This window comes from Populus alba, chromosome 3 (genome assembly GCF_005239225.2).
Source record: "Populus alba chromosome 3, ASM523922v2, whole genome shotgun sequence".
Classification (NCBI taxonomy): domain Eukaryota; kingdom Viridiplantae; phylum Streptophyta; class Magnoliopsida; order Malpighiales; family Salicaceae; genus Populus; species Populus alba.
Genome location: NC_133286.1, coordinates 19550393 through 19560408, shown reverse-complemented (window position 1 = coordinate 19560408; position 10016 = coordinate 19550393). Strand labels below are relative to the sequence as shown.

The window sequence follows — 10016 nt, the reverse complement described above, 5'->3', positions numbered from 1 at the left end:
TTTCTAAATAAATAAAAATAATCGAGAATATTGTTGTTCTTCATTCTCCATCATTTAACTTATTGGGTATTATGCTGGAATTTTTAATTTTTTTATAATAAATAATAAAATTTAAACTCATAATCATCATTTAGGTTTTTATATTATCCAAAAAAATTTATCTCAAACCAAGAAATTAAATTATTAAATGAGTTCTCCAGACTTCTATATACATGTATATTAAGAAAACAACATTAACTATACCAAACACATATATTTCAACATGATCATAAAGAGGGGAAGAGCGAAATCTATGGAAAAATATTGATCTACACCAAGGACAAAGAGAACTGCCATTTTTTATGAATATAAACAAACAAAATCGGACTATTGTGCATGCAGGGGAAATGGTTATATATATATATATATATATATATATAACAATGATGGAGACAGATAACAATGATAATAATTTTCTTTGAAAAAAACGTCAGGATATTTTTTTCATGGTAATTTTTAACACCTACTTTTATAGATTGTGTGGATATAATTTTTAAAAGTACTTTGAAAAAAAGTCAAATTAGCATCTCATCATGAAACACACATTACCGTTAGTTGATGTTGATTTTGATGCTTTTGTCTTTATATTTTTTTTAACACCCTCTTTATTTTTAATATTTTTATATACAATTATCAATATTCGGTTTATTTTATTTATTTTAAAAGTCTATTTTTTAAAAATTAATTTTTAAATTATTTTGCTATGTTGATGTCAATAATAATATTTAAAAAATAAAAATATATTATTTTAATATATATCAAGTAAAAAATACTTTAAAAAATAACTGTAATTAAAATTTAAATAATTATTTTTCTCTAAATAAATCTTCAATCTAGTTGATTCACATATGATTTAAGTTGGGAGTTAAAAAGAATCATTTCAAAATGAACACATTTTAATTTATAATCCAACTAAATCTTGTCATAATTTTTTTTTATAAAGTATCATTGTTGTAAGTTTTTATAAAATTAATGTGAAAAGGATGTTGGAAATTACCCACATGCAAGTGTTAACATCAACTAATAAAAAGGTGAATGGCGACTCTACCATGTTTCACGTGACTTGCGACTCTACCATGTTTAAAGTCATGATGTATTTAATTAGAATGACTATGAATTGAAAAGAAAAGTCACATGGAAATATCTCAAACGTTTTTATTGTTGATGTTAACACTTGCATGCATGTGGGTAATTTCTAACACCCTTTTCATGAACTTGAGGAGTAGATGTAAGTTTTGATTGCATGGCATCACGAATGATCACACACATTCCACGTAGCATCATGGATGATCTCACACGAATATATAATGGTGTATCTCTGTGGTTCTATAAACTGTGGAAACCCTAGCGGGCAAAACCTTTTCAGGTCAGCATTATTAAACTACTAAAATTGCCATGTGGGAGAAACTAAGGCATATATATATGGCTATGAAACTTGGAGACAAAGCAACTTCAGACGTTCTTCAACTTATCTATCCCTTCTTTTTTCAGACAAAAATCTTGAAATTCACTTTCAGATTTAGGACATTAATTTCAAGAGTGGCAGCCGAGCCAACCATTTTGTAAGTTACAGCAAGTTCGGAGTCTTTTCTGTCTATGCATATCGAGTTGGTTCAACTGTAGCAAAAGATTGATGAGTTTTCACTTCGAAGTTGTAGAAGACGAGAAGTCAATAGTCAATCGGCTCCCTTCCTGATTTTAATTTCCCATGATATATGAAAATGAAACAGAATAAATTGAAAACCATTTAAAAACAACGACGAACCAAATAAAAAAAAAGTGCTGATCATAATAACCTAGAAAAAAAATACTTTTTAAAAAATAAATAAACGATGTAGCTCAAAAATAAAATAAAATACATGTTAACATGTGAGCAGCGGTACAGTTTGTGTTAATTCTAGGGTAGACTTTTTGAAAAGAAAAATATTTTTACCACAGATTATAAATAAAATACACTCTGGTCAACTTGTTCAAATAATAGGAAGCAAAGAAACTTGAACGATTTTCTCTCTCTATCCCCGTTTTCTCCTATTAAATTATATATATCTTGACATTTTGTCGTAAGGTTTTCACGGGGCTACGCTTCAGGTTCGTCCCCTTAAAGCTCAAGGAAACACAATCTGGGTTTTATTGTTTGTTAAGATTTCTTTTCAAAAAAGCCGCCTGTACTGTACGTACAGTCAAGTTTTTCTACTATATATATGTCTTGACATTTCGAACTAATTTGTTCATGGTCGCTCCACTGTAGGTTTTGTTTCCCCCTTGAAGGTGAAGAAAACAAAATCTGGGCTGAATATTCAATTTAGCTTTTTTGTAAAGATTTCTTGAAAAAAGTTCCCAAACCAAGAAAAAAAAAAGAAACAAAATCTAGGATTTGTTTTATTTTTAGTTGCTGTTTAAATATTCTGATCCATTATCAATGGAGAGTGCTGTTATTTCTAGAGGTAGTTCTAGAGGTAGTTCTAGAGGAGTTTCGTCAGTATGGAGAAACAGCACCGTGGAAGTGTTTTCAAGATCTTCAAGAGAAGAAGATGATGAAGAGGCTCTAAAATGGGCTGCGCTTGAGAAACTACCTACCTATGATCGTTTAAGGAAAGGTATATTAACGAGTGCGTCAAGAGGTATAATTAGTGAGGTAGATATTGAAAACCTTGGAGTCCAAGAGAGAAAACAGTTGCTTGAGAGGTTGGTCAAAGTTGCAGACGAGGATAATGAGAAGTTCTTGTGGAAACTCAAGAACCGTGTTGAAAGGTAAGAACTTATCCTTTGTTTCTCCATTCCTGTGTATGCTAACCCTGTTTGGTTTATAGAGAGAATGTCAGAAAGAAAGCAAGTTCTTGCATTGAAACATGATGTTTTGCCTAATGGATATTTGTTAGTTTCTGATCATTCATAGCATAACTCAACAAGGGATTGATTTTAAAAAAAGAAAACATATTTTGCTTTTCCTTTCTTGTTTGCTGTTTTGGACGATGAAGGTCTTTGATTTTCTGTAATAATTGGTGTTTCAGGGTTGGAATTGAGTTTCCAACAATTGAAGTTCGGTACGAGAATCTAAATATTGAAGCAGAAGCTTACGTAGGAAGTAGTGCTTTGCCTTCATTCGCCAAGTTCATTTTTAATATAATAGAGGTAACAACATTTCCAATCAATGAACACCATTTATTACTGCTGAAATATGAATTATAAGATACTACTCTTTCTCTTTGTTCATGTTTTTCTTACCAACCAATTTTCCATAAATTTTGTAGGGTTTTTTTATTGCTCTTCATGTCCTTCCAAGTAGAAAGAAGCCGCTCACCATCCTTAAGAATGTTAGTGGAATCATCAAGCCATCGAGGTAAGATAATCATGATGTAAAACTCTGTTTGCTTAAGAATTATTTCAAAAATCTATTGCCTATTCCTAATTTTTGAGCCACCTGCATGTCTTAGATTGACTTTGCTTTTGGGTCCTCCGAATTCTGGGAAGACCACACTGTTGTTGGCATTGGCTGGAAAGCTTGATCCTAGTCTGAAGGTGGGGATATATTCTCGTAAATTTTTTTATTCCTTGAGGATTTAGTTTTTGGTTTTCATTTTTAATTTGAGAAGCTGAATTCTTTCGTGCAGGTTTCTGGTCATGTGACTTACAATGGCCATGAGATGAACGAATTTGTACCACAAAGAACAGCTGCCTATGTCAGTCAACATGATCTCCATATAGGAGAAATGACTGTGAGGGAGACTTTGGAATTCTCTGCCAGATGCCAAGGGGTTGGCCACCTACATGGTTAGAATTCGTTGCAAATTCCAGAAGAAACACAATTCACTCTGTTGATCTATTCATAAACCAAGCATTGCTAAATAAAATTTCTGGCAATTCACAGAGATGCTGGCAGAGTTGTCGAGAAGAGAGAAAGAAGCCAACATCAAGCCTGATCCAGATGTTGATGTCTTCATGAAGGTGAGGAAATATATTACTATTTTGCCTGTTAGACCTCTCTCGAAGAGTTGATTTGCTAGAATAAGCTACGATGATTTGGAAAGTACTTCTCTGATGTTTCTGGAATTACAGGCAGTAGCGATACAAGGTCAAGAGGCCAATGTCATCACCGATTACGTCTTGAAGGTTTTATTTATCAATATATACTACATAAATGTCATGAAAGTCTTCATCAGAAACCGTGAACATAATATCTAAACCTTTTATGCTCTCTCTATCTCTGATAATTATAGATATTAGGATTGGAAGTCTGCGCAGATACTTTGGTAGGGGATGAACTGATAAGGGGTATATCTGGAGGACAAAGGAAGCGTGTTACAACCGGTATATAAACATCTCCATCAGTCCATTCTCATATCAAGAACAATCATTTCATTTCATTCTCCATTTAATGTACACAAATCTCCAATGATCTGTCGTAGGGGAAATGCTGGTTGGACCATCAAGGGCATTGCTTATGGATGAGATTTCTACAGGCCTGGATAGCTCAACAACTTACCAAATTGTGAACTCATTAAAGCAAACTATTCACGTTCTCAATTGCACTGCTGTCATCTCACTTCTCCAGCCAGCACCGGAGACTTATGACCTCTTTGATGACATCATTCTCCTGTCAGATGGCCAAATTGTGTACCAGGGTCCTCGTGAAAAGGTGCTTGGATTTTTTGAGCATATGGGCTTCAAGTGTCCCGAAAGAAAAGGCGTGGCAGACTTCCTTCAAGAAGTAAGCATAAACAAGGGTTTTTTACATGGAACCTCGACGACAATAGGATGTCCTATTCTCAATAAAAAGAGCCTTATGTAAGTGTCACAATCTTCAGGAATAATGAACAAATTCATTGCAGGTGACATCAAAAAAAGATCAAGAGCAGTATTGGGCAATTAAAGATCAGCCTTACAGGTTTGTCACGGTCAACGAATTTTCTGAGGCATTTCAGTCATTCAACGTGGGACGAAAGATCGCAGATGAGCTTTCAATCCCATTTGACAAGACTAAGAACCATCCAGCTGCATTGGTAAGCAAAAAATATGGAGCTGGAAAGATGGATCTGCTTAAAGCTAACTTCTCAAGAGAATACTTGCTCATGAAGAGGAACTCATTTGTCTACATCTTCAAGTTATGCCAGGTAATTATGGATAGTTGCTACAATATCCACGTTTCTCTTACTTTCAGATTTTGCATCCAATGTGACACTTTTTACTGATCTTCTATCAGCTGACAATAGTGGCATTGCTTTCCATGTCACTCTTTTTTCGGACCAAGATGCATCATGATACGGTTGCTGACGGAGGAATTTATGCGGGTGCTTTGTTCTTCACTGTGATCATTATCATGTTTAATGGAATGTCAGAGATATCTATGACCATCGCAAAGCTTCCTGTGTTTTACAAGCAAAGGGAACTCCTATTCTTTCCTCCATGGGCATATTCAATTCCTCCATGGATCCTGAAAATTCCCATCACGTTTGTTGAAGTTGCTGCGTGGGTGTTCCTAACCTATTATGTAATTGGATTTGATCCAAATGTTGAAAGGTAAACAAAAATTCTTTTTTTTGTGAACTTGCACAAGAATCCATTCTGATCCAGCTGTTATAACAAGGTGGTGTTTATTTTCTTTCAATCTTTTTTTCAGGCTTTTAAGGCAGTACTTTCTGCTTTTGCTAATCAACCAGATGTCATCTGCACTATTTCGATTTATTGCTGCAGCTGGAAGGAACATGATTGTTGCTAACACTTTTGGGACTTTTGCGCTGCTTACACTTTTTGCATTGGGTGGCTTCATCTTGTCTCGAGGTATGGTGATTATACTATTCTACTTAAAGATTGTATTTTGCTACTCAACCTGGAGGAAATTATTTATCAATTTTTTTGTCTAACCCCGCAGAGCAAATAAAAAAGTGGTGGATATGGGGTTACTGGCTTTCACCATTGATGTATGGGCAAAACGCAATCGTAGTGAATGAGTTCCTTGGACATAGCTGGAGCCATGTAAAGTTTCTTGAACTGGCCATTTATATATTTGCACCCTTGGCTCTAAATAATGAACTGATATCTGAAATTGTTTTTGAAATCACAGATACCTGGCACCTCCACAGAGCCACTAGGAATCCAAGTTTTGAAGAGTCGCGAATTTTTCACTGAAGCAAATTGGTATTGGATAGGAGTAGGGGCAACAGTAGGATTCATGCTACTGTTCAATGTCGGCTTTCTTTTGGCCCTCACTTTCCTCAATGGCAAGTGTCATTACCTGCTCAACTTCATACTTCTTGAAAGTTGGAACTTATATTTATATATTGCAAATTTATGTTGGCAGCATTTGACAAGCCTCAAGCTTTTATATTTGAAGAATCCGAAAGGGAAGGTTCTGTTGGCAAAACAGGAGGAGCTGTTCAGTTATCAAACCATGGAAGTAGCCAGAAAAACAAAACAGGTAAAACAACTCAATTGATGAAGCGCGTTTGTGGACCCTTCGTTTCCTAGCCTATCAGACACTAACTGCCAATACATTTGCAATTTACAAGCAGAGAATGCAGATGAAATTAATAGAAATGATTTTGCGTCCATTGGTGAGGCCAGCGATAACAGGAAGAGAGGAATGGTTCTTCCATTTGAACCACATTCCATCACATTTGATGATGTTATTTACTCCGTTGACATGCCACAGGTATCAAAATTTAGTAAAAAGAAGATCATACCTTGCTTTGATGTGATATTTACAGAGCGTGAACAAACTGATCATCTTGTATTGAAAATTTCAGGAAATGAAAATTCAAGGAGTAGTTGAGGATAGATTGGTGCTTTTGAAGGGCGTGAGTGGTGCTTTCAGGCCTGGTGTCCTTACAGCTTTGATGGGTGTTAGTGGTGCGGGAAAAACGACCTTGATGGATGTGCTGGCAGGTAGGAAAACTGGTGGATATATTGAGGGAGACATCAAAATTTCTGGGTACCCAAAGAAGCAAGAAACTTTTGCTAGAATTGCAGGATACTGTGAACAAAATGACATTCACTCTCCACATGTTACTGTCTACGAATCCTTACTCTACTCAGCCTGGCTTCGTCTACCCCCTGAAGTTGATTCTGAAACCAGAAAGGTAGGTACCCATTTTCTTAAAGTTACTTCAGTTTGCAGATTTGGGTTCTGTGAATTTTTCTCCTTCCGATACTTGTTTCGGTCTGCTTGTCATCCAATAAAGTTCAATCAACTTGATTAGCATTACATAGTTCAACTACCATTTCTATTTTATGATTTATCCTTAGATCAAGATCAACGTCCTATTCTTTCTAGCTAATAACGGTGCTGCTGAAGTTGATCTTGCATAATGTTTGTGCTAGAAAGCTTCCATTTAACTCCTCTGCTTCCAGAGGTATCATCTAATGGTTTTTTGGTCAGCTACACCTGACCTGACTGACTTCTCCATCGCCAAAATTGGTTTCAGATGTTCACTGAGGAAGTCATGGAGCTTGTGGAGTTGGATTCGTTGCGCAATGCATTAGTTGGGTTGCCTGGTGTGAATGGTTTGTCCACTGAGCAGCGCAAGCGGCTAACCATTGCAGTAGAGCTAGTTGCAAACCCCTCCATCATATTCATGGATGAGCCAACTTCAGGGTTAGATGCTAGAGCTGCTGCAATTGTGATGAGAACAGTAAGAAACACTGTGGACACAGGAAGAACAGTTGTATGCACCATCCACCAGCCCAGTATTGATATATTTGAAGCTTTTGATGAGGTAATAAAAATGCTAAAAACTATCTGGGCTACAACTTTGTCATGACTGTATCCCCATAATAAGCTGGATTGTTTACACGGCATTGCAGCTATTCCTGATGAAGCGAGGAGGAGAAGAGATATATGTGGGGCCATTGGGCCACCATTCTACCCATCTAATTAAATACTTTGAGGTAAGTTAATTTGATTTGATCAATAATCAAACAACACAAACAGTTGTGAGCTTCTTCTAACCTATGCTCAAACTAACTATTGACTACTTCATTGACCTTTCTATCTGTGAAGGCAATTGAAGGAGTGAGTAAAATTAAAGATGGTTATAATCCAGCAACATGGATGTTGGAAGTCACGGCTTCATCACAAGAGATGGCTTTGGAGGTTGATTTTGCTAATATTTACAAGAATTCAGATCTGTTCAGGTCAGATAAAGTGTTTCTTTTACGTGGTTAAACTGAAAAATATTCTAAAGCCATCCCAAATTAGCTTTGGCAAGGAATAGTAAAGCATTTGATTAAAAATCTTGAGTTGGATTTGTCTAAAGTTTGATGCTGATGTTTGGCATAACTCAGGAGAAACAAAGCTCTCATTGCGGAATTAAGCACCCCTGCTCCCGGCTCCAAGGACGTTCATTTCCCTACACGGTATTCAACATCATTCTTCACACAATGTATGGCTTGCTTGTGGAAGCAACGGTGGTCATACTGGAGGAACCCACCATACACTGCCGTGAGATTTCTTTTCACAACCTTTATAGCCTTGATGTTAGGAACAATGTTCTGGGACCTTGGTTCCAAAGTGTAAGTCGCGATGAGGAACTCAAAAACAATTTAACAGTTCCGGCTTTGATGGTTTTGCTGCAATCTACCTACTCATCCAAGTTATCTTACGACCTGTAGGAAAACTACCCAAGATCTTTCCAACGCAATGGGTTCGATGTATTCAGCGGTTCTCTTCCTCGGTTACCAATATGGAACAGCTGTGCAGCCAGTGGTGGATGTTGAAAGAACTGTCTTCTACAGAGAAAGGGCTGCTGGAATGTATTCAGCTTTGCCCTATGCCTTTGCACAGGTAAGAGCTCATTAAGCTAGCGTCTCAGAATTCACCTCGTCAAGTCAGAATTGTATGGACGTTTCGCTGATGACCAAACGCTATCTGATGCTGCAGGCCCTGATTGAGCTTCCATATGTCTTTGTTCAAGCTGCAGTCTACGGCGTTATATTTTATGCAATGATTGGATTTGAATGGACAGCTGCCAAGTTCTTTTGGTATCTATTCTTTATGTACTTCACACTATTATACTTCACCTTGTATGGAATGATGGCTGTAGCTGTGACTCCAAACCACCACATATCTGCCATAGTTTCCATAGCATTTTATGCAATCTGGAACCTCTTCTCAGGGTTTATAATCCCCCGAACTGTAAGTGGTTGCCATCTTAATTACTTCAAGCATTGAGTTTCCTTCAGTGATGACTAGTTATGTCGTGGGCTAATATGGTCGTCATTTCTCTGCGTGGGCAATCTATGACAGCGGATACCTATATGGTGGAGATGGTACTACTGGGGATGCCCCATATCATGGTCCTTGTATGGATTGGTTGTGTCACAGTTCGGAGATATACAGGAACCCATTACCGCAACTCAAACAGTGGAAGGATATGTCAAGGATTACTTCGGTTTTGACCACGATTTTCTTGGAGTAGTTGCCGCCGTGGTTCTTGGGTGGACTGTCCTCTTTGCCTTCATTTTCGCCTTCTCTATAAAGGCCTTCAACTTCCAGAGGCGATAGAAACTTTCTTCGCAGGCTTTAATTTTATTTATTTATTACGCTTTCTATGTAAGCAATTGTAGTTGCACAAGCTACAAGCTACACGTTTAATCTCTACGTTTATCTATGTGACACGAGATCTAGCTTGATGATTGGGTCCGAGGTTTAACTTCTCAAGGTCTTTTAGTTCTAGAGAGTCCAGTATAATTTCTCACTGAACCGCTAGCCCGAGTCTCCATGCACAGCCAACAAAATGTGCTGCTGCTGCAAGTGATAAGAGCGCTCCACTGTACAAGCTTGTGGAATGCTTGTGTCAGTCATTAATAAATCACAAAAATACTCTCTCCTTTGTTTAGTGTTCCGGTCGCTTAGGCTGGTCGCCGGAGTTTTTACTTTGATGTGTTTGTGGTGGTGTTTTGCAAGTTTTGGCCACCTGCAAGGCTGAACTCCTTCATATACACCAAGGAACACTTTTGCGGAAGAATTAACTATGGAGGAA

At 37.1% G+C, this 10016-nt stretch overlaps 1 protein-coding gene across 1 annotated transcript; it reads left to right on the top strand.

Moving 5' to 3' along the window:
• The first annotated feature begins 2343 nt into the window (after positions 1 to 2343).
• LOC118054633 (pleiotropic drug resistance protein 1-like) lies at positions 2344 to 9784 on the top strand. Its single transcript, XM_035066273.2, has 24 exons — positions 2344 to 2790; positions 3051 to 3171; positions 3291 to 3379; positions 3474 to 3558; positions 3651 to 3810; positions 3908 to 3984; positions 4096 to 4149; positions 4257 to 4347; positions 4446 to 4747; positions 4869 to 5150; positions 5240 to 5556; positions 5657 to 5817; positions 5909 to 6012; positions 6101 to 6263; positions 6338 to 6454; positions 6549 to 6688; positions 6783 to 7115; positions 7461 to 7751; positions 7840 to 7923; positions 8036 to 8169; positions 8320 to 8547; positions 8647 to 8818; positions 8915 to 9169; positions 9281 to 9784. Exons 1-24 carry the CDS (start codon positions 2459 to 2461, stop codon positions 9536 to 9538), a joined length of 4350 nt encoding a protein of 1449 aa, XP_034922164.1. The 5' UTR covers positions 2344 to 2458; the 3' UTR covers positions 9539 to 9784.
• Positions 9785 to 10016: the final 232 nt, after the last annotated feature.